At 45.1% G+C, this 24,448-nt stretch overlaps 2 protein-coding genes across 8 annotated transcripts in view; both read right to left on the bottom strand.

Moving 5' to 3' along the window:
* Window positions 1-2,900, bottom strand: part of kidins220b (kinase D-interacting substrate 220b) — a 30,269-nt gene extending 27,369 nt beyond the window's left edge. For all 4 annotated transcript variants that reach the window (XM_040124507.1, XM_040124511.1, XM_040124510.1 and 1 more), the window contains exon 1: window positions 2,703-2,900. The gene's annotated coding sequence lies outside the window, so the exon portion shown is untranslated. The remainder of the gene's footprint in view (window positions 1-2,702) is intronic.
* A 1,974-nt stretch (window positions 2,901-4,874) lies between these two features.
* Window positions 4,875-22,380, bottom strand: mboat2b (membrane bound O-acyltransferase domain containing 2b). Of its 4 annotated transcripts, none has more exons than XM_040124554.1 (13): window positions 22,117-22,380; window positions 15,030-15,175; window positions 14,155-14,232; window positions 12,960-13,055; window positions 12,734-12,789; window positions 12,570-12,624; window positions 11,234-11,417; window positions 10,789-10,981; window positions 10,275-10,378; window positions 10,067-10,131; window positions 8,997-9,129; window positions 8,715-8,866; window positions 4,875-8,244 (listed from the first exon to the last, which is right to left on the bottom strand). In XM_040124554.1, the coding sequence occupies exons 1-13, from the start codon at window positions 22,204-22,206 to the stop codon at window positions 8,073-8,075; spliced, it is 1,524 nt and encodes a 507-aa protein (XP_039980488.1). In that variant the 5' UTR covers window positions 22,207-22,380; the 3' UTR covers window positions 4,875-8,072. The 4 variants fall into 4 exon arrangements, with proteins under 4 accessions (XP_039980488.1, XP_039980489.1, XP_039980490.1 ...); XM_040124555.1 differs by lacking the exon at window positions 22,117-22,380 and adding an exon at window positions 17,680-17,921; XM_040124556.1 differs by lacking the exon at window positions 22,117-22,380 and adding an exon at window positions 16,249-16,290.
* Between the last annotated feature and the right edge of the window lie 2,068 nt (window positions 22,381-24,448).

Here is a 24,448-nt window from a genome sequence, read left to right as displayed (position 1 = left end):
CTGGTCCTACCGCTCACACGGTTTATACAGTTTAAAGCAGACTAAAGGACACATAATTACATACACTAATTATTAAATAAATACAGTTTAAGCCAGAAATAATTGAAAAACCTAGTGTCCTTTTTGTATTTAAAATAAATTCCAGAATTTCACTTATAAACGTCTCCTCGCAAACACATTATTCGTTAGATTTTCATTGCGCCCCCTAGAGGGAAAAAAGGGAGCGTCAAGCCCCGCGCGACGCTTACGTGTGACGTTTCCCTCCGGTTTAACTTTGCGTCAGTCAGGTTTAACGATTATCAGGAAACTACTGGACGTAGAAAATAAAATATCACGGGATCATCACTTGGACATGAACCAAATCAACACTGGTGACATTTTTTCCATTTATTCATTCATCAAATAAATCTATTAATGGTCACCCTTAAAGTCTTTTACTCATTGCAACCAGGCTGGATCCTCGTCACCAGCTGCCTCCAAACGCTGCCCAACACGGTCTTCTATTTTCTCTCCAACGTCGCCATCATTTTCTGGTTATTCCGATTTGACATAAATTAGAGACGGTAGTGCTCTCGGTAAGCACCAGCTCACTTTCCTTTAATCGGTACCAAATCACATCGTCTCTTTCCAGGAAGCTTTGAGAAATTACGGAAGCCGTAAAGTGGCAGCGCCCTCTCCCCCCACATGTCCCGTCTGTTTCTCTACCAGGGACGTGCTGGTTTCAGAAGGTCGCAATGCGATAATCGTGGCCATAAATATCACGGTAAACCATCAAACTTCCCTTAATGCTACTGTCAGAGCTAAAATGCTGTAAAATGACTGCACAGCATGATCACTGCAGGATTCATGAAACCTGCAGCTGTTGGACTGACATCAAAAAGCACCAGAAAACCAGCAGACTGGTTGTTGAAAGCTTAAGACTGGAAAAGACTTTAATCGCAGCTCGGCGTCTGTAAGAAGGTTGTTATCACACGTTGTATGTGCTGTAATGTTATTTAAGTTCGGCTCGAATAGTCTATTATCAGCGGACTATGCTAAGAATAAAATGCAACCTATTGTTCATTTCCATCCACTACAGTTGTGTCAATATTAGGAGGTGATTCACGGAGATCAACGGCCGGTGGAGCCGGTTCTCCAGTCGCTGCCGTGAAACCACCACAGAAGAAGAGGACGCGGCGAGACGAGGTCGTTAGATGAGCTGCAGTCGGAGCTCAGACGATGGAGAACCGGTTGGAGAACGTGATGGAACCTGACGTTTCATGTGTTGATGTGAGGAAGGTTCCTCACAGACCTGATGGTTTCCTGTCTTCACGCTTCACGTACGTCAGAGTTTGGTCGCTCAGGCTGATTCACTTTGGTTTTTGTATAAAAATTCTTTTGCGATATTTTGAGATACTTTCTTTATGGGAATTTTTCCCGTTCCCCCTCAGGTTTTTTATGCAAAAATTGAAAATGCTCAGAAAAACAGCTGGATGGAAACTCGCCCACCGTCTGGTGCCCTTTGACCTTTTTTCTAGCGTTCATGTTACCTGTGTTCGCAGGTTGGCTCAAGGCCTTTGATGTGTGTGTGTGTGTGTGTGTGTGTGTGTGTGTGTGTGTGTGTGTGTGCGTGTGTGTGCGTGCAGGAAATAGCTCGGAAACACATTCCACAGCAGACACTGACGGCTTCAGCACAGACCTGAGCTCAGCAGAGGACTGACTCCGATTATTATCTTTATTATTGGTTATTGATTAGCCATCAGGGCACACTCAAAGGCCTCGGGTCGTACAGAGGCTGACCGTCTGGTGACTGACTGTTCCAGCAATGAGCCCAGTGCTGAACAGCTAGTCGATTAGTTGATAAGTCAACTAACAGAAAATAATCAACGGATAGATTATGTCGTTTATCAAGCGGAAGCAAAGTTCACTCTGGCGTTCGTTGCTCCGACCTGCGTATTTGCCGCTGTTCTTCGAAAACGGAATCTCGGACTATTTCAGACCCTAAACCCTTTGGAGACTAGTCTCATGCAGATCCTCAGACCGACTGACCGGAAAAATACTCTACTAGAATTCAAATTGCAGTTTATTTGAATGCTTCATCCCTCCCTCCCTCCTCTATACCTGCTCTCCTGTTCAGCGTCAGATTATTGATGATTGGTAATATTTATCAATATAGGAACACTGGAACATGTCTAAACAAAATTAAACCATAGATATATGAATGTTCAATAACACGCAAATGTGATGATGCTAGGATCTTTACAGCAGCGTTCCAGGTGAATTTCCCTGGAACAGTGATTTGCAGAAATCAAAGTGTAGCCGCCGATTAGACCGGAGGCTTTTTATCCAGAGGTCTGGTCGTTAGTCTCACGGCAGAGCCAGCAACGAACCGGCCGGTTATACCCGTTAATGAACATACTCACATACCGACAGACCGGCGCTTTCCTTTTCGGACACGCAGCGGTGTAACCTGAATAACCTTCAGACCGGATTCACTGGCTCACCGACGGTCACTCGGTCCGCAGACGGGGACGCTGGAATAAGACTGACGGAAAAACCGGGTTCGCGGTTTCATCGCCCGGAAATTCGCGGAACTCAAACACGGAACCGTTTCTCGGGTTTTTTCTCATCGATCCGGCAACGTGCCAAGTGTCAATCAAATATGAATCGATGACAGGAGAGGATGCTGACGGTCACGACGCGAGGCGAAGGTCCGTCTTTACCTTCAGCGGAGAATCGGATCCGGTCCAGCTGCCCGGGTTCGGGTTCTGCCTGGGTTCGGTGCCGTTTGCTCGGCGGGTTCGTCTGCGTTTCCTCGGCCTGTGTTCGGATGACAGCCTGGGCTCACTCTCCATCCCCGACAGCAGCAGCCATCTTGATCAGAACAACAACCGACAGTCACCGACAGAGTCAAGCCCGCCGCAACGAGGCTCCCACTTCCGCTTACCGCTGTCAAAATAAAAGCACACGCAGTGGCCGTTTCCTCAAAGCTCACTTAAGAACAGCAACACAGTCCAACCGCCTTTAAAGGGCTGTTTTTGAGCATTTTTCTGTTCCTCCTGCCCGCCTCACAACCACACTGGATTTATTTCACCTCATTTATACACTTCGGTTTTGTTTTCACCCAAACCAGTCTTACTCGTAGCCTCTGTTAGCCAGCTAATTGAGCTAGCAGCATTTTTAGCATTAAAGTGCTGAAGTGATGGACTGGGACTTAGAGTATAGTGAACTCAAAATGACTGAAAAACCAAATATAGACTGATACGTTTTTTTTCCTGTTTAAACCACTGTAACATTAATTATCCAAATCCAAGCACTCCGAACTTTGGTCGGCGAGCATTCATAACCCAAGCACGGGTTTTATTATGCTTTCTGAAGAAAATTAATTGAGATTGAGCGACGTTTTGTGCTCAGGTGTACATATACACCCCCTTTTATTATATTTCATTATATTTTCTGGCCTTCTTTTCGATAGTGTGTCACATGACAATGTTAGGGCCAAATGGCGCCGATGACGGGCCAACCTCTGCGCCGATGAATCGACGATAAATCAATGCCCGTGTTTGCTGGGATGTGGCTCGCCAAAATGTGGAAATAACTATATAATAATGCGGCCAATGCACGATACACTTAAAACACTCGACACCCTACACCGATCACACACCAGATGGTAGTATGGGATACAAACCTAATCTAAGTCACCTGGTGTTGCCAGTTTTGGCGGCCCTCAGGAGCCCCGCAACAGTCAAAGTGCTATTGGACGAGTAAATGTAGGATCATTTGGAGTGATTAATAAAAAAATGTACATATATACACTACACATTATTATAAGCCAGAAAATAGTGAAGACCAATGACCTACCCAATGAGTAGACTGCACTTCCTCGCTTCTTTTATAGGTGTTATGTCAAACCATTTTGGACTAACAGGATTTCATATGGACAAAACTATTTTATATTTCAATCTCAAAAAAGATGTTCTTATATTACTTCTATTTCATATAATATATATCTCTTATATTACAATATTATAATACATGAGAAGAGAGTTTTAGTGTGTAACTATGGCTGCACCTGGCGATTATTTCCATTACTGATAAATTTACCGACCAATTATTTTTCAATTAAGCATATTGTGCATAATATGAGATCGGAGAAAATGTTAACAAGAAGCCCCCACGATTTCATAAAGCCCAATCCGGCCCAACAAAGTGAGTCAGAGAAAGAAAGGAAGAAAACTTGTACAGTTGAGAAGCTGCAGGAAGGGAATGTTGCCAGTCTACTGATCTATTAAGCTGAAAACGCAGTCCACTCGAGGGGGGTTTCACACTTATGTGGGGGTAACATCTCACTCCAGTGGTGACCTGCCAAAATTACATCCCAGTTACTCAGTTTAAACAACAAAGGAGAAAACAGTCTTCAACCACAACATCTGGAAACATTACCAGGTCATTTTACCATCTGAGGAATAAATATAATTACTTATTAACAGTGTAGCAGCGTGTCGGAGGAGGAAGTCTGCTCAGCCTGGTCCGCTATCAGTTTATTAGGGTTTAAAGTGCGAGTGAGAGTATGCAGCGGAGCTGGGTCTTCCAGAGCTGTGTCCCAGCCCCAGTATGTGCGTTATTATTCCCACCAAAAACCCTTTGTTTCTCTTATCTATCCATTCTATTACTGTCGCCTATTACTGTCCCATGTACTGTGGCAGCAGGCTATGCAAAGTAGCCTACGCACCTCCAGCTTTCCCTGGAGGATCCCAGAGTGTTCCCAGGCCCGATGGGATATATAATCCCTCCAACTGACTGTACCAACCTTTCCATCCATTCAGTTATAGCTATAAATGATCAGCAACCACAGATTAACACACCTGCAATGTCAAGTGTCAAAAAAAATCCAAGGTTTAATCACATAATTTACAAAAAACAAACAAACATATTGTCCGTATCAGACCTTCAGACAGGTGGCTGGCTCGGTGTGAGAACACTAATTGTCGTGTATGATCTCAAACAATCACCACAGTGTATGTATTTATCAGCAGTGTCACATCCTCAACCAGCTCTCATGAAAATTAAAGAAATAAACACAAAACTACAAATCTGGAAAACAGTGACTGTGTATAAAGATGGACGAGGTGGCTCCACGTCCTCCCACTGTACAAAAATGAAGCCAAAATATCCCCGATACAGGGCGTTCGGCGGGTCGGGCCGCGTTCTCGAGGTCCCGCCCACACGCCCGCCCGACTCAATCGCGAGCAAACACACAGCTGTCGATCGTGACGCCACGCCCCCTTTTATATCATCAAATAACTTATTAAAACCGAACTTGACTCCAACATACGTGATAAGAACTACCTAAAATGAGAGAACCCATCGTTTGATGTGTACCTTGATTTTTTTGGTTGGACCCGTGTCCCATGCGCTAACGTGGAGGGGGCGGGGTTTATGACCTGTACTGCAGCCAGCCACCAGGGGGCGATCGAGATGTTTTAGCTTCACTTTCGGGAGCCGTCACGTCGTCCATCTTTATATATAGTCATCGGTGGAAACAGGAAAACATACAGGAAAGTTAAGAAATGTGTTTTCCTGATTTGACAAAGGAGACACAACTACAAACATAAAGAAAGTAACGCTGAATCCAAAATGTCCTTTTTTTCCTCTCGTAACCAGGTTTCCTGGACCCTGATGAAAAACACCAAGAGATCAGCGAGACAGGATGGGTAGAGGGAATCATGGAAAGTCAGGGAAAGACAGTAACGTGGTAACAGAATTTAACGGAACGCACACAGGCCTACAGGACCACGCAGTGTTGGCACTCACATGGCATGATATGACATTTTACAAATATTACTGGAGTAGGGAGTTGGTGCAGAAGAATTAAATCGTTTCATGTATGAAACCCAAATATCCAGCTGAAGTGAAACTAATTTCTAAAGCTGCTGGAGAGTAACTTCAGCTAAAACATACTGTTTATTCAGTGGCCAAACTGAACCAACTGGGTCCTGTTAGCTGTTGTTGTCTAACCATTAGCTACCCTGAACCAACTGGATTCAATTCGTCAATGAAGAGTCAGCTTACCTGAAACACAATCTTCTAGGGCTGCAGTTATTTTTGGTATCAATTATTCTGCCGATTATTTTTCTGATCAATCATATAAAGTGTAAAAAAAAAAAAAAAAAAAATGCCCAATAGGTAAACGAAACCAAAAGTGCGACTTTCTGTGTTTTCTAACGGAGCTGCTAACCTGAAACAAACTGTTTTGTCCGTTAAACGTAACCATTAAATAGCTTTAACACTGAACAGTAGGTTCACAGTTTGAGTTTCAATGCCGATCTGTGTCGTAACTGCTCGCAAACAGCAGGCACCCGATTATCTGACCTGAACCGGGCTTTTTTTAGCCCCAACATCAAGCCTTTAGTTAACCAGATGCAGCTACAGCTGGGAGGAGGGGTTGGCTTATTTCACCCAAATTTATTTCAGAAACTCATCTGAACCATTAGCAGTACCTGTACCAAACATTTTTAGCTTCTACGCTGAACTATTAGCTGAACCCAACTCTCTAACCCCTTCATTGGACCTAATTTGAGCAGCACTTCAGCTTATAGCAGCGCTTGAGCTTATTTCTTAAAATTTGTGAAGAGTTTTTTTCTTCTTCAGTCTATATCTCCACACATCTTACACCAAAGCACGTCTGTTTGAATTACATAAATTACATGGTACCACTTTCTGATAAGGCACCATTTATTAAGGGTTTATGAGCGGTCATTAGTGGCTTTATTAATGGTTAATAAATCATTCACTAATGAATGGCCGATCAGTTATAAGCCATTGATAAGAACACCATTTGGGTTGGTTTTGTTTGTCTCTTTATCTCTTTATTTCATTAGGGAGACGTCTCCAATGGACTGTTTGACCACTTGTCTTCGGGAAAAGAGCTGCAGGACATCTGGACCAAAATCCATTTATAAACTGCTTATTAACATTTACAACTGCAGATCTATTATGGTATAAGCATTCATTAACAAAATAGTACAAATGTAGAGTGTCAGGCTGTAGGAAGATTTTCCACAACCTGGAAACCCAAAACTTGTTAATGGCTTATAATTGCTATATGAAGCATTAGTGAATGATTTACTAACCATTAAAAGTCCATTCATTACAGCTTAAATACCATTATAATTGGTGTCTTATCAGAAAAGTGGTACTGATTACATAAATGACTACTTGACAAAAACTGACATCTACAGATGTAAACACGACACCCTCCTCACCACGCACACATCAAGAAACAGTAAATAGTATTTTTCTTTTTCTTGTAAAAAACAAAACAAAACAACTAAGGCGACTGAGTGGAAGAATCATTGGCACTTTTTTCCAAAACTCGTTTCTATACATACTGTGATGTTGTGGTTTAATAGATTATAACACGATGACGGTCAGTCTGTGAAATCAGAGGAATGTGGAGGAGAAAAGATCTTTTTCTTCTGCTTCTTTGCTCATTCACTGACTTTTTTAATGCACTAACTCACTGGCCTGCTCATTCATTCATTCACGTAACTCGTATTCACACGACTTATTTAGTCATCCACTTGCGCATTCTGTCTTCTCATATGATCTCGTTTAATCATCCGTTCCGTCATTTCCTCAGTCATCCTCTCAGTTATTCCTCCCTTTATGCCTTCATTCCTGCAGATGGACAGTCAGCAGGTCTCTGACCAGAAAGAAAATTGAGTCAGTTTAACACTACACAGGTGGCCATGATATGACCACCTGGGACAGTTCAGTATATATATATATATATATACACTGAACTGTCCCAGAAAAACGTTCACTTCTGTTGGTTTTTGGAGTCCAGATGCTATCCTGGCTGTTGTTTTGTGGGAAACGCTTCATCAAGTACAACACAGCCCTTCAAAGTTCAGGGCCAGTTTTTGTATCCCTTGTCCCTTGAATCCAAATAATACAGTATTTTAACTTGACCATTGTGTGTCTGTTTGCCAGACAGGAGGAAGGTCCGTTTGATGTGGTTCGCCTCCTCGTCTTTCTATACAAGTGAATGTAAGTATAACGTTGTACGTGATCGCTCTTTGTCGTCTGTTTCATGTGGTTTTTTCCTTCTGGCTGCAGTTGCTGTCTGTAGCCTCCAGGTGGTGCTGGACCAGCTCCTTGGGGAAGTTTTTCTGCCGGTCTTTGAGGCGGAGATGTCTCGGTTTGACCGGCAATGCCACGGCCAGCAGAATGCAGCCGATATGGAGACTGAAGTACCAGGACCTGTGGAGGATGGAGGACAGATACGAGGTTAACCAGAGTTAAACCTGATGTCACAAAGTTAAACCTGCGTTAAACCTGACTGAGACAAAGGGAAACCCGAGTTAACTCGACAGAAACAAAGTTATCTCTGACTGATACAAAGTTAAACTTGACTAAATTAGCCCGAATTAAACCTTAGTGAAAAAAAAGGTAAACCAGAATTAAGACCAACTGGCAAAGCCAGTCTGACTGATACAAAGTTAAACCTGACATAGTCAAAGTTAGCCTGAATTAAAACTTACCAATACAAACTTAAACCAGAGTTAAAACTGACTGTCAAAAAGTTAACCCAAGTTAAACCTGACTGTTACTTAGTTAAACCAGGGTTAAACGTGACCAACAAAAAATTACACAGGTTAACCCTGACATAGTCGAAGTTAACCTGAATTAAACCGGACTGACACAAAGTTGAACCTGTCTGACATTCTAACCTGTAAAACTTTATCGATGGACCGACAGACAACAGGACAAAAGGCACCACTGTGTAGCAGATGGCGATCTGAGTGGCCGCCCACGTGATGACATCATAGACCAGTTTATGGGAGGGTGATTGAAGGAAGTGAGGCCGAACGTTGTGTCTGACCTGAGAGGACAAAACGTTTATCCAGGTAGCTGCGCACGGCAAAAGCCCAGGATCATTTAACGTCATTTAACGAGCTCAACTGTTATCGTAGATCCCTCAGTGCTAGCAGCGTAGACACAACTATGCTCACCGCTCTGGCAGCCAGCGTGATGACGATGCCGGTGAGGAAGGTGAGGTAGTAGCCTGGATAAGCTCCGTGCCACATGGCTGAGAGGATGAAGGTGGCCGCTGTCGGGTGGTAGGGACATCGCTCGTAACACACCCTGGCAACCAGGGGCCAGAGGTCAGACACACAGAAAAGGACAAGAGCAGTTTATCATTTGATGCACAGCAGGTTACCTGAGGCAGGTTCATTTATTCTACATGTGGACAGTGGTAAGTCTCTGGCCGCTGGAAGTGCATTAATGAAACAGGACCAGGTCAAAACCTGATATACGGCTGGACCACGTATGGTCAATGTGCGTTGATAATTGGGTGCTTGTCCCGAAGAACAAGTGTTCCCAAAGCCTCTCCACCACCTGCTGCCGTTGGATTATCAGCTGATCGGGTTCAAACTCATGCCTGTTGTCTCACATGCAGATAGAAGTGTTTTTAGGTGAGTTTCCAACCTTTGCTGGTGTCTAACAAGTAGGACACCAGCAGAGCCAAATGGAGTGTAGACACTAGTGTGTAATTTGTGAAGCCTTTTTAACTTTTAGTGTGAGAATGTTTGCAGTTTAAAAGTAGAAAGTTTGCTGAGTGTATAAACAACCCGATGTCAAAATGAGTCAGGATGGAAAACCCCTGTGATCCGGCCTGTGAGAGTAAAAGAAGCACTGCTAAAGGTCCACCAGCAGGTGGCAGGGTTAGGGTTATTCAACAGTGAACCTGTCCCTGTCAATCGTTCACTCTGATTAGTGGCTGATAATAAAAGAAATCGATTTGGATAACCCAAGTTATGAAATATAATATAAAACTCTGAATTTAAGAAGAACACAGTAAGAATCAAAGCTTAAAATTAAGTCTGAGAGTTGAACAGGCCAGTTGTCGTCTAATATACTGAACTCTGTTTAATGCTGGACGAGTTGGTTTGGATCAGTGGTTGCTACGTCTTCATGCACTAAACACACCACATCAGCAGACTCTGACTGACACTATGTGGTTCCTCCGTACATAAATAGCATTAGAGACACAACAAAAACAGAATAAATGCTTTCTGACCGTTTGAGCCAGTGTGCTGTCTGAATGTTCCAGTTGTCCAGGAAAACTTTGAAGCTGGTGGCAAACTAGAACAAAACAGAGAGGGTCTGACTGCAGAGCTGCAAGCGGATCATGGTTTCACAGCAATCATCATTTGTCCAGAAATTTGAACAATAACAGAAAACTAAGTGAATCCAGGACTGTTTCTCAGAACGATGACGGTCCCGACCTCGATGTTGAGGATCCTCAGGTTGGAGATGAGGTCCCAGCGGGGAGAGCCGTCGCTGTCGTAGCCGTTGAAGCCGAAGCCGGCGGCATTGTTGATGGCGTCAGCTGAGGTCATGGGAGATAAAAACAGGTGTCAGACAGGTGAGACCGGCCGAGGTTAGATCTGTTTCAGCTATAACCGCACCCAACAGTGATGTCACAGTGCCCTGGAGTACACCTTTGCATCACTGCACCCAGGTGAGAAGTTAAACCGCTGGAGGTCCGCAAAGACGAGATTTATAGGCGGCGATGAGGTCCTCTTTACGTGACACTGAGGTCTGTTTTACTGGCTTTACTTTGGTGTTTCCTTTTTCTACTGTAACAAAACATATGTGCATGGAAACAGGCTGTGGGACGGTCAGAGGGTCTCAGCTGCAGCACGTACGAAGACACTGAAGGGACGAGAGGAGACAGACACAAAGAGAAAACACAAAGAAAGAAAAGCACAGACACGGGTACGGATTTCAGACACCCACCCAGTGTCCAGACGAAGTAGTACTTGGGTCTGGTGGTCAGCATGGACAGGTACAGGTAGACCAGCTGAGCGTAGAACGGCGTATTGGCGATGAAGTCGTCGTCGATGTTTCGTTCCACGGGGAAAACTTTACACACCGACAGAAAGACCAGGAGGCAGAAGAAGGAGGTGGCCACTTTACGGACGACCTCCGTCTGCGGAATCGCACACACATTTGTTCTAGTTTAGTTTAGGTTCTCCATGACACTGAGAGTCACGCTGCATCTCGTATCGGACACGCTCGCGTGAGGTTTTAGCAGAGAGCCTCGCCACTCAGTGGACATTTTTACACAGACCTGCTCTGGCTTTACAACAAGAGAAAGGGCTTTAAGAAGCTCTGAGAACAGGCCTGGGTTATCGCTCGCCAGCACACAACATCACAGCCGAGGTCCAGTCACGTGACCTACGTTTGGCGAGGGCTCGCTCTTCCTCAGCTCGCCGTTGGACTTCCTGTCAGCCTCCCGGTCTCTGTGGCGGCGAGGGGCTCCCTCGATGAAGGCGATGTAGTCATTGTAGGAGCAGGTGGGTCCGGCCAGGATCCCCAGGAAGTTACAGTTGTAGCTGAAGTACTCCAGCAGACTGGGCATCCTCCTGAAGACACACGCACAGAAACGCACTGGTTGGCTGCCGAACCAGTAAGGCTCTGCCGTCCACACTGGTTCCTACGCTGGGTGGTGTGGTACCAGTATCTCGGGTCCCTGGTACCACGAATAAACTCATGGAATAAGTCACTTTAACAGGTAAAACAAGTGAATCTGATCCGTAACGTTCCAAAATAAAAGCCTAAATATAATTAATAATGCAATGTAACTGGAAAAAAATGGATCAGATAAGTAATCAGACTGTATTGTGGGGGTTATTTAAGTTTTACTTTTTGCTGTAAATCCAGTAATGCAGCAAAATGTTCTGTGTTTAGAAGACTGAGAACATAAATACGATACATGTTCTTTCTTTAGTAGTAATTTAGCAAAGTAAAGAAGCTTTGGCTGCATTGTGGCAATTCTCTTCATCAAAGACATTTTCAGCGTCTCTTAACGAATTTACACTGTTTTTTTAAACCTCTGCAGATCTTAAATCTCTTTAACGAAAGAAACGTCTAGTTGTGTGACACTTCAGTGATTTTATTGTTTCCTTTGCAGGTACATTTCTCCGTTTTATGAGACACGTCATTCATTTTTACGTACGTATTAATGTTTCGTACTTTATGCAATAATTATCTGTAACTCCCCTGTTTATACTTGTCATTTAACAGTAAGGAAGATGTTTTCACAAAACCTGACATGACTGTGATATATTGACAAACCACTGACAATAAAAGTCTAAATGTCACTTATTCTCCTCTGTCTCCTCAGATTTTTATCTACCCAAGAAACACATTTAACAAAATGTACCTGGTCTAAGAAAAGCACAGTAATGACGGCGTGTAAGACCGAAGCTAAACTGAAGCTTAAGTGAACTGTATTTGGGTATTTCTTTGTGATTCTGTAGTTTACCACAGTTGAATGTATAAATAGTATAAGTGTGATTAATGGGGCCACGACCTTCTGCAAAGGTTTAGGTTTAATGTGAGTTGTGCTTCTATGAGAAACAGTCAGACTTGTTTATTGAGGGTATGATTGTAAAAATGTTAATAAATGTGGAAAATGTTTCCTGATGTGCAGATCGGTGAGGTTGTACCTTGTGGTGTCAGTCTGCAGGGATAAAACTGTAAACTCTTGCTGTTCACCACAAACTGGAACAAACCTTATTGCCAAAATCTTCTGTCCTGGGGTCAGATGTTCCTCTTTTCGTGCCATTCCTGTCCGAGAAGAAACACAAACGGGAAATAAACCGCAGGTTGGAGCAGCAAATGCCCACTTTCCTTAAGTCTCCTCATTCTGAGATGCTTCGTGTAGTCGCATGCTCACCGTCATGGATTTCAAACGCCAGGCTGGTGATTTTTTGTGTTATCACCATCATGGGGCTGGAGAGAGAATGACAGCACTAAGGGTTAAAGGGGATCTAAGGCAGAGTTAGATTTCACTGACAGGTCACTGGCAGAAATGCACTTTAAAGCCAGGTACGAACGTAATTCAGGTACAGCAGATACAGGTCTGGACGTCAAGACGGGGACTGCAGGAGTATCGGTCTTACCCGGTGAAGTCGGCTGAGTACATGCCGTAGTCGAAGACGTAGACCCGAGTGATCTGACACAGACTCAGATAGCTGAGAGCCACCAGCAGGCAGTATCTGAAAATGAAACAGAGAACAGTCGTGGTGGCGCCAAACACGTAACGTTTGTCCTGAGGGTGGCGCTAGAGGGAAGGTCACAGAGGTCATTAAAATCTACAGGGTTCAGGGGGGAAATTGGGATGGTTTTTTTGCATCAATGTGACCAGTAGGTTTAGATTTTTTTGTGTAAAGCAATAAATGTAGTCCCGCGGGAGGCGCTGGTAGACAGGACGGGTGAAAGGTCACCACAAGTCAAACTCTTAGAAGAATCACTGGCATCACGTTACGTTAAGTCCCCCTGGTAAGCATTTATAATCTGAATAAAAAGCTGTAATAAGACGTTTATAGCACATTGTAATGCAGTTTAAGCAGATATAAGACATTTAATTGTTAATGTGTCTGTTTATACAGCAGCCTCCACGGATGTCTGTCCACAGCTGGAGTGAGAGTAAACAGAGCTTTGTTTACAGTGGTCAGAAGCCAGAAAGGTCAGAGAGCACCGATTAAAACGTTCACAGCAAACTCCATGGAAAAAAGGCCGGTAGTTGTCTGGATAGCCCGGTTTTCCCGTTAACAGATGAATGCTGTCATGTCCCGGACCGACTTTCTGTGACAATGAGGGGTAGAAACCTGATGAAACCCTCTGTTTTCATTTCACAACATGTGCCAAATGCTTCAGTGTCAAATCAATAAGACATACTCCAGGAAATCAAGAAATGATGCTCTGATGCTGCTAATGTTAAGAATAAAATATAAAGCGGATGATGTCTGTACACAAGAACCATTTAATAAAGGTCATGCTGACAAAGTCGATATCTGTCCACCTCTATGGTTCAAGAGGACGCTTCCATCTCCATCACTATAAACCTGTGTCAGACGGCTCTGACTTTAATGGGTCTGACTGAGGTTTCTCTTTATCTCCGGTCTGATTAACGACTGATGCTGCTGCAGATCCATCAGTGGATCCCTCAGGTCCCTCCAAACACCGACCAGAACACCAGACATGGTCAATCCTTTCAGAAACTACAGTGATTTGTTTGATTTTGGTCTAAAACTGGGATCGGTTTAATTACAGAAACAGGATGAGCCAGTGCTATGAGGACTTTCTGAAGATTACTTGTGCATGTGTTCGACTCCGGTCAGGATCATGATGCCGTAGGTGAGTCCACTCTGAACCAGAAAGTGAAGAGCGTACCTGGAAAACACAGAAAAGCTCCAAGATTTACCTCCAAAAACACTCAAACTTCCTTAAAACATTTGACATATATGCTACTGTTCCCTGGAATACACAACACAATTCAGCTTCAAAACATTTCATATATTTCAAACCCAAACCAACAGTGTGTCTCCTTATGTCTGTTGCTCCGAGCCCACTGGTTCCTAGACTTAAATCTTTAAAAACCCCTCGCAGATATATGGGTTCATTTTCAAAACTAGACTTGCAGGTGAGTATTCCAGGGCCCAGGTTCCTGACACTATAAGGAACCAAAGGAGCTCGTGATTTCTAAAAAAGTAACACATCTTTTTCTCATTTTGGTAAGCACACCCAGTGATGTGCAATCAATCCTGAGACAATAGGAAAACACTGATACAGTGCCACCTGTTGTTGGACCTGCAGCAATTTTGGCTTGGACCCCTAAAAAGGTTCAGCAATTCCCTAAAGCAGATGCTCACTGTAGTTTTTATCAAAGGAACACACATTTCAACGAGCTACCGTTTATTGTTACAATATTTTAAAATCTTGCAGTAGTTTGACGCGTATTTATGATAAATTACAGTAAACTTCATAGGAGAAATGCCGGAATCATGTTTGAAGTCACTTGGAAACTGTCTCCATCACAGCGTCCACCTCAGAACACTGACTCATTGACCGTTACACTGTAAAATGTCCATAACACTGCAGATCTGGTCACTGTTCTTCAATCCTTATGGAAAACTTTTGTTTATGTTAACAGACATGATTATTGGCTAACAAATAGTCGTCCAACTCACCAGCCGAAGCAGAATAGAGCGAAGTAGAGTCCCAGTAGAGTCGCCACCACATGTCTGATGAAGGGACCGGTTTTACTGGGATGGAGGAAGAGACGAAACCAGAAAGCCGACAGCAAAGCACAGAGCTGACACACCACAAAGTTTACCTGCAGACAGTGGGAGAGGGAAAAAAGACACAGGTGCAGGGTTGGATCATATAAACCAACAGACAGGATTGAGAAGCAGTAGCAGTATTAGTAACAGTACTACTAGTAGTAGTAGCAGTAGTAGCAGTAGCAGTAGCAGTAGTAGTAGTAGCAGTAACAGTAGTAGTAGTAGTAGTAGTAGCAGTAGTAGTAGCAGTAGTAGTAGTAGCAGCAGTAGCAGTAACAGTAGTAGCAGTAGTAGTAGCAGCAGTAGCAGTAACAGTAGTAGCAGTAGTAGTAGTAGCAGTAGCAGTAGTAGTAATAGTAGTAGTAGTAGTAGTAGTAGTAGTCGTAGTAGTAGTAGTAGTGACAGTAGCAGTAGTAGTAGTAGTACTAGTAGTAGTAGTAGCAGTAGTAGTAGCAGTAGTAGCAGTAGTAGCAGTAGTAGCAGTAGCAGTAGTAGTAGTAGCAGTAACAGTAGCAGTAGTAGCAGTAGCAGTAGCAGTAGTAGTAGTAGTAGTAGTAGTAGTAGTAGTAGCAGTAGTAGCAGTAGTAGCAGTAGCAGTAGTAGTAGTAGTAGTAGTAACAGTAGCAGTAGCAGTAGTAGTAGTAGCAGTAGCAGTAGCAGTAGTAGTAGTAGTAGTAGTAGTAGCAGTAGTAGTAGTAGCAGTAGTAGTAGTATCAGTAGCAGTAGCAGTAGCAGTAGCAGCAGTAGTAGTAGTAGCAGTAGCAGTAGTAGTAATGGTAGTAGTAGTCGTAGTAGTAGTGACAGTAGCAGTAGTAGTAGCAGAAGTACTACTAGTAGCAGTAGCAGTAGCAGTAGTAGTAGTAGTAGTAGTAGCAGTAGCATTAGTAGCAGTAGCAGTAACAGTAGTAGTAGCAGTAGCAGCAGTAGCAGTAATAGTAGTAGTAGTCGTAGTAGCAGAAGTACTACTAGCAGTAGTAGTAGCAGTATTAGCAGCAGCAGCAGTAGTAGTAGTAGCAGTAGCAGTTGACCTGTCGTCCAGCTGAGTTTCAGTTCTCTGCCGGTAAAATTAGACCTTCAGAAGTTACGACCTGCTGCCCATTTGACAGATTCCTTCACACAAAAGCACCTGTAGAAAAATACGTCTTCTTCTACAGCGTCCAGAGGTGGCGGAGACGAAGAGCTGGGCGCACGTTTGTTCCCAGTAACACCCTCATGAAGTCATAAAGTCTGCTCCATCATGCTCTTTGAACATGTTCAACAGCTGCCGATTTGACTGCAAAGGTAAATGGCTGCATTTATACTTCGACTTTTAACCCAAAGTGCTTTAATAAAAAGTTTTTATTCGCCCATTCACACACATCGATGGCAGTGAGCTCCTATCAGGGTTCCAGCAGTGCTCACCAAATTCATTTTAAGACGTTTTAAGACCGTATTAATTCTACACTGAATGAAATCCAAGACCTTGTGAAGGTGTCAGGGCGTCTCTGGAGCCGCAGTATGAAGTGACTGTTAATGTTGTCTAAAAGTCACAGCGCTCATCAGAGGATTTATTCCAAGAAGATGCATCATTAACGATAATCCAGCAATATAATATATAAACAGGGGCTCTTGTTCTGTAGTATGAGTACTTTAACGAAAGGCTCGGAGAGGTTTGGAGCAGCAGTGATGAACAGCTAATTATTATTCTCACTATCTGTGTGTTCAGTGAGCTGTTTTCATTTCCTGCAGTCGGAGGCTGAAGAGAGGTCACCGGGCTAAAAGAGTAAATTCACAGTGAAGAGGAAATGACCTCCGACATGATGAAGTCTCACTCTGCTGCTTCAACGAACAACTAGAAAAAGACGGATGAGGAGAGGAGGATCTTCATTAAATTCAGGTCCTGGTTTCTGGGGGACAAACGTCTTCTTCTTATCAAACCCAGTGGTTCATGTTTTCTGAGGGGGACCCGGTCACAGTCCTGGAGCTTGTCTGCCCTGTTGATTTACAGCTCACTGATGATACATTGAGGCGACGTTCGGTGTTTTTAAAGTCGACCACGTTCCAGTGTTTCTATCAGGATTGGTGCTGAAACTATTCACTGATAAATTAGCCAGAAATCTATTATAATATAATTAATCATTCCTTCAGCTCAAACTTTATCTGGTTTTAGCTAACGATTTACTGTTTTTATCTATTTAATGTCATTTCATTTCATTCTAAATTGAGTTTTTAAGACTAATTATGAAGTTTTTAACACCTGTTGTCTGTTACAGCTAACTCCAACTCAGGAGCTGTAGACCTGCCATAAGTCTCTTAATTTACAGCATATTTAAGACATTTTCTAAACTCAACCATTAACTGATTATTGGAAGAAACAAAACCCAACAGATTCATCGGTAATTAAAACGACTATTACGTGCATCTGGATTTTTGAGGCTGAAATTCAACCTTTGCGAGTTTTTAAAAACAAACAAACAATCAAAACTGATATTCTTGGTCATAGTCAGCTAGTCAGCATAGTAGTAAACACATCAAAGACATTTTTGAAAAGTGAAAACACTCCCTTCCTCTGACACACCTGTACCACACTCAGCTCTGGAGACGTATTTTTTTCCGTTCTGATAGAGATGAACCACCAGAGAATCATCACCCGAATCTGAACCTGAAGTTTATGCTCGTTGTTTCTCTGTTTGCCGCTCTGGTTCAGTCTCACCGCTCTCACAGCGTCGTTTTCAGAGAAACAGCTGTAAAAAAGCAACTGTCCACTTCCTACTCAGCATCAAACAGCAGACGGACACGGTCAGAGAGCAGCTTGTGAACACAGTGGCGCATTTAGCAGCTGAAGAGCCAGATGTTTCCCTCAGGAGCTGGTGGAGACCAAAACCAGAGCTAAAAGAGAGGGAGCACGGGACCTAGATTCATCATGATATGTTTTTAGGCTTGAATCTCAGGGTATAAACTGATTCTCCAGCTGTGGAGGGCTGTGTGAGACTGATAACAAGCTCCATTTAGACCCGTTTATTTGGTCAGACTGTTTACTTTAACCCTGTATGTTTTGTCTAAACTCTCACACCCTGACTGAGAGTCAGAGAGGTCACATGAACCCACTAATCCCCCAGCTGTGGAGAAACATCTGGCCCTGATGTGCAGCAGCATTACACTGCATCGGAGTCAATCCCATGATTCAATCTGCTGTGAATGCTGAGTGCACTCTCAGGATGTTAGGCTGTGGTTTCTGATGGATCAGATTCATCCTGGTCTCAGTTTACACAACAGCTTCAGATCCCTATCACTCTGGATGGCTCAGACTGTGTCTCAGTATCTGTTCTGTACTAGAGAACCAGAACCAGAACAGAGACTCCAAACTGTCACTCGTGTACTTCAAACTTGGCAAGTCCAAACTCTCAGGGACAGGAGGATGCAGTACAGTCAGTAACTGAGAGAGCACCCCCCCCCTCTTTGGTAGACTGGTTACCCATCCATGTCAAAACTCCACAGAGACATCAGAGCCAGTGGGGGATTACCAAAGCGCCGCTGAGATGAAACTGTCCCCCCGGGATGATGACCCTGTGCACTGACTGAGAGCTCATCTCAGGACTCCAGCTGTTAGCTGCTGAATGAGCGGACTGTCCTCATTTCTCCGAAAACATCGGAGCAAATGTCCAATCAGGCGACATTTCAAGGAACTGACCACATATCAGAAATCTACACGGTCCCACCTGACACAGCTCAATAAAGAGACTTGATAACTGTCTTAAAAGAAAAAATTATTAAAAAATTTAAGAATTGAACAGTTCCCGCCATCGCTGCTGATTGGTGCAAAACGTTTAGTTTGAGGTGTCGGAGCTGGTTCACTTAAGTTAGTTGTTTGGTCTTTAAATGATCAGCGTGTCAGAAAAGGGGCCTCTTCAAACAGCTCTTTCTTTGTCCGGCCCACAGACTAAAACCCAAAGATATTTCATTTCAGCGTCCAAAACCAGAGGAAAACCAGCAAATCCTCACATTTCAACAGCTGGAATCGGCAAATATTTAGCATTTTTGATTGATAAATGACTTCAACGATTGATCGACCAATCGTTCCAGCTCTCATCATACACACTGTACTGTACTAATAGGATAAGACAAGCGGACGGAGAGACCTTAAAGCCTCTTGACTCTCTTGACAGTCTGTAGTGTAGTAAATCAGACTGACTGGTTCGGCAGCGTAGCCTCTGACGGGGCTGTGAGGTGAAACAGGCGACGCTTGGTGATGCGTGGTTCGTTAATAATGAACGCTGTGTAAACTGAGCGACTACCGTGGGACGCTCGGCGCCACTGGGGAGACGGACGACTGCTGATGTCTCCCGCCGATGCTCCCCGAAGCATCGACGGCCCCTTCGTTAAACAACTGACGGAGTTAATTAGGAACTGAGCTGTGACTAATGAGCTGGGGATGGGACGGTGGAGGAGAAAACGTCTAACAGTCAGGGACCGACGCAGCCTCCCTGACTGACGCGGACCGACCGGGTCAGGAGAGCTGGGGTCAGAGGTCATTTGGACCAGAGTTTCTGTCTTTTACATTAGCTGCATACCCTACACGGGACACCGCAGCGGGTCTCTTTATGTCCAAAACAGCAAAGAGTACGGAGGGTCATTAACGACAAAGTGAATCATTGAAACGGACGTGACCAATCACTATCAAGGTTTTGATTTGACTCACAATAAACGCAACATTTCCCCGCGCACTGTAAAAACACCAACTTTCATTCTTTGGCTTTGGTCATAAACTCTGTTGAGAATCCACTGTTCCATTCTACAGTGTTAAAGAAATACACTGCTAAAGCAGGATTGTTATAAATGAAAAAGTGGAATCGCGACCGTACAGAAACATCCAGTCTCCTTTTCTCTTGTTATATCTGAGAAAACTTTCTTTTCTTTCTTTCTTTTACACAAAATCGACAAGTCTCATTAAAACAAGAAAGGCCTCTCGTTTCAACGCGGGGGGTCGGCATGTTGTTAAACTGCGGTCGGTGCCTGAGGAGAGGACACGGTGGTCTACACCCGTCGGCGCTCAGCGCATCGGTAAAACCAGGTGGGTCTTGTGTGGGTGAAATATGTTCCTCACATTTAGACCGAGGGACGGTACTTGAGCAAAGGTGCCCGGCTGCTCGGCGCCACTGCTGGCCGCTGGTTGGTAAAACACCTTGGTCCGGGGACAGAAATCTTTACAGGACTCTACAGGTCCCGGTTTCCTCAAAAGCCACAGTGGATAATCACAAGGCTGGATTACCCACAGGGCAAAGCAGGGCCCCGGGGCCGTTGTTGTGGTTTATGTTGTGCTACGAGATACATTTTACTAAAACATCTACGATTGATCAAATTTAATTGATCAGCGATCCATAGGTACAGGAGGCACGGAGAGCGGATAAAACTGACACAGATCGGTAAATGACTTAAAGGACCGAAACGCCATCTTAAAGCGACCGGGTACAGGACCCTGCACCCGTAGGGAGACCAGTCCGAGCTCGGCGTCTCCCCAGTAAAACCAGTAAACGCAGCAGACATCAGATCAGTGTTTCAGCTCTGCCGGAGGACGAGTCTGAGAATTCATCTCCTTCATTTATTTCAGCGGCAGTGGAGCAAATGATGCGGGTCACCTGATCCGGGAGGGTCCTCGTCCTTCATCTGGATCATCAGGGTCCGGTTCAGCGACCAGAGGCCTGGCTCTCAGCCAATCAGAGAGCAGGAAGGTCTACCTGTTACACTGCTGATTATATATCACCTGTTAAAGTGTTTATTGGGTCATTAACCCTTTTTTATCATCTCCTTTAAAAAAAATATTTTTTAAAACCTTTATTTGACATTTTAAGCACAATTTCTATTCCTGTTGAATTTAGTGTCTTTTCAATCCGTCAGGTAGAGCTGAGGGATTTACTTGATACGGGTCCAATAGACCAAAACCAGAGCTGAGGGAGAGCGAGTACCGGACCTAGATTCAGCAGGTGGACTCAAACTCCGGATCCAGATGAAGGACCGCGTTGCTCTGAGACGAGCGGCTGTTTGATCGCACGTTCAACATGTCAGCCATGTGTCACGCACGTCCGACCGTGCCATGCCAGTCAACACGTAGCGCCACGCGCCCTGCGCCCGGTAACGCGCTTCATTCATTGAAATCCTACGAATCGGCTGAGACTCCGCGAGACCGTCGCACTTCTGTGCTTTGCCGGGTTGGTAATCCGGCTACAGATGCCGTGATTTTGGCGTCAAACTCGACCGTGCGATCACATCTGCTGAGCTGGAAAATCCCCCGTGGAGGAGCCAGACCGGGTCTGATCCCGTTGACCGGGTCTCAGCAACGGCAGGTACGATGTGACGTGCGAAAGTTGTCATATTTCAAACCGGCTGGTTCCGAGCCTTTGCGTGGGTCGGGCAGAAGATCGCCGCGGTTCTGTCAGCACACTGGCAATCTGCGGAGAAACGGTCCCGGTTGACCGGTGGCTTCTGTGAGACGGAAGGTGTCGGCCAGGTTATAAAAGGTTTCATTACCGGGAACGGAGCTCCCGTCATTAATATGAGCGTTTTACGTGGTTTCTATCCAACAGGCGGATCGGGACCCAGGCAGTCGGGGAGACCAGGTTTCGTGTTTATCCTGCACATCCTGTCTAAATGAGTCCCACGGAGCCTCCGCAGGCTGTCAGACCCTCGGCCGTCCTGCCGCATCTCACGGTAAAAGCCAGAAACCGGAGAACGGAGCGGGATCGCCGTGAAAAACCAGATGACTGGACTGTCTCTGCACCGAGACGAGGCCTCCATCCATTTTGGACAGACCCCTCGTCTGTGCCGTCTGTCCTATCCGCCCTGTTTATTTGTCAGACTTCCGTTTTTGGCTACACTCTCCGGCCGTGCGAGTCGCTTTTCACGCCGGGAATCTGAGACCCAGCAGCCGGTCTCCCCCCGGAGCTCCGGTGCGGCCCCCGCCGGGCTCGGAGGCTCGGCCCCCGTGTTGATGTGGAGGACATGTCCCGGCGTGTCTTACCTGGTCCAGCGGCAGGTCGGTGATCTCGCTGACCGGCTGCAGCAGGCTGGAGCCGGTGCAGGCCGTGGATCGGCTGCCTTCGGCGGCCATGGCTCCGTGCGTGCGGCCGGGTCTGCTGTGTCTGTGTCCGGCTGCAGCGGCTTCGAGGCGGCGGCGGAGGCTCCGTGATTCCCCGGTCTGTCCGGGTGTCTGTGTGTCCTGATGATGCTCCTTCCTCCTGTCTCTTCCTGTCTCCTCCTCCTCCTCCTCCTCAGCCTGTCGGTCTGTCTCCTCCCTCCTCCATCTGATACCCCTCCTTTCTCCCCTTCTTTTGTCCTCCCCCTCAGTCCCTCTCCTCCTCCTCTCTCCCATCTCCTGTCTGTCCTCTGCCTCCTCCCCCTTCTTTTTCCTATGATGTTTCTCCTTCTCTCACGGTTTCTCCTCCTGTGCTACTGATGGACGGACTGTGACACAATGGGCCCCTGGGCCCAGACATGAGGCCCCCACCCCTCTGGTATAGGAACAAGACCCCCAGACTGACCAGTGTTTTCTGTCTCTTTGTAGTTGTTTTGCCTCCTTGTCTTTCTTTCTTCCTCCTCATCTATCCCCTTCTTTTCTTCCTCTGCCCTCCCCTCACTCCTCTGCTTCTTCTTTTACTCTCCCTTTTCTAGTCGTCCTTTCTCTTCCTCTTTCTTCCCCTCTTCTCAGCAGACCTGTCACCTGTACTCCATCTTTTCTTCCGTCTCTTCCTCCTCTTCAACCTTTTTGTCCCCTTACTCCCTTTTCTTCCTCCTCCTCCTCCTCCTCCTCTTTCGGTTTCTCTTCATTCCCCCTCAAACTGTCTGCACCTCCTTCATGGTTTAGTATCCCTCTTTCTTTGCCTCCTTCTCTACATTTGATCCCCTCCTTGTTTTAGTCTTTTCTGCAGCAGCAGATTGTTGTGATCCTGACACGGATCTTTGTCAGATCGGAGTCTGTGGGGAAGCGGGTCTAGCAGACTTTGTCCTTCTGGGTCAGGGGGCTCCAGTTTACATGTGGGAATTAGTTAGTGGTAATTTAATTAACAGCAAAAGTGCTAATTGAATATTCCCTACGACACAACATCAGATTATAAACTGCGTGAATGGGGATTTCTAGGGCAACACCTGCATCATCTGTTATTAGTGTCAGTGTTTGATGTTGTTTCAGTTTATCTGGTGTGTACCTGGTGTATTTTACAAACTAAAAATGTCGTTTATCAATAAACACAAACTGCAGAGGGAAAAGCGGAGCTTTGTGTTTCCTGTGCCTTGTGTCACCTCCCTCAGATCCAGGAAGCGCCTCCTCGTGTTCATGGGTCTCTAGAAAGTGACCACAGCTGCTGAAACGGCCACATCTGTCCGGTCGTTTCCGACGCCTGTTTTCTGCAATTGATGCTTTGGTTTTCAGGTTGGCGTTCGTCCGTAATCGGGATCAAACAGACCCGAATTCAAAAAGGACACCGAGACAGAAACAGTCTCAGTGTCTGGCGGTTTCTCGTATGGGTTGTGGTTCTTCAACACAGCTTTGTGAGTCTCCAGCAAGGGTTAAAAACTCTCATGAAATACTGAGCAAATCTGACCTGCGATGGGATGTAAATGTGGCCGTTGATATATAAAGGAAAAAGCTTTGCGTGTCGTTATATGTCCACAAAGATTTAAAAAAAGAAGTTATAGGTGATTTTGTGCTTTTTGTGGTTTATTTATCCGCTGACAAACACACAGAGAAAAGAGAAAAACCACAGAGGGGCCTCCTGCGCTGCCTGTAGCACTTTCTTCTACAGGCCCGTCGATACCTGATCTTTTCCTGGAAAGAACTATGGAGTTTGGTACAAATAACCGGTGAAACCGAGATAAAGTTCAGTTATTATTATTCATTGTATTTTATTTTGAGCTCAGTTAGTTGTGTTGAGTTTAGAGGCAGGTGTTGACTCCCAGAGGAAGTTTCCTAGAAAGAAAACCTGCATTTCATCAACTATTGGCAACTTTATTCTCCGGACGAGTTGAGTTCTACACTCGCCTGCAGGCAAATTTAGCACTGTTGCATGATGTGCACCGACTAAAAGGTCGTCAGGGCCCCAGGGCCCCAGGGCCCCAGGGCCCCCGCCTGGTGATCCGGCCTTGAGCCGAGGAGAGGAGGGGACGGTGGTTTTACAGAAGTCACAGAAAACCTGGAGAGACCAGACGTGCGGGAAGAAACGGGAGAGAGGAGGTAACGAGATCCAGGTTTACGTTTGGTCATACTGGACTCAAATAGCACACTATAGGAAAGATAATAATGATGATGATGATGATGATGATGGTGATACAGGAAAATGTGACTTTAGAAGAGACAG

This window comes from Xiphias gladius, chromosome 4, assembly GCF_016859285.1.
Source record: "Xiphias gladius isolate SHS-SW01 ecotype Sanya breed wild chromosome 4, ASM1685928v1, whole genome shotgun sequence".
In the NCBI taxonomy this organism is placed as follows: domain Eukaryota; kingdom Metazoa; phylum Chordata; class Actinopteri; order Istiophoriformes; family Xiphiidae; genus Xiphias; species Xiphias gladius.
The sequence above is the reverse complement of the archived record's forward strand: the minus strand, read 5'-3'. Positions and strand labels throughout refer to the sequence as shown.

What these genes read in the sequence shown, in the direction of transcription:
- mboat2b (XM_040124554.1), bottom strand. Translation starts at nt 22,206, where the DNA reads ATGGCCGCCGAAGGCAGCCGATCCACGGCCTGCACCGGCTCCAGCCTG. An exon ending in GGCGTTTGAAATCCATGACG is followed by an intron (nt 12,625 to 12,733) that starts GTGAGCATGCGA and finishes CTTCTCGGACAG; the next exon opens with GAATGGCACGAAAAGAGGAA. An exon ending in ACAGCACACTGGCTCAAACG is followed by an intron (nt 9,130 to 10,066) that starts GTCAGAAAGCAT and finishes CCTGGTTGCCAG; the next exon opens with GGTGTGTTACGAGCGATGTC.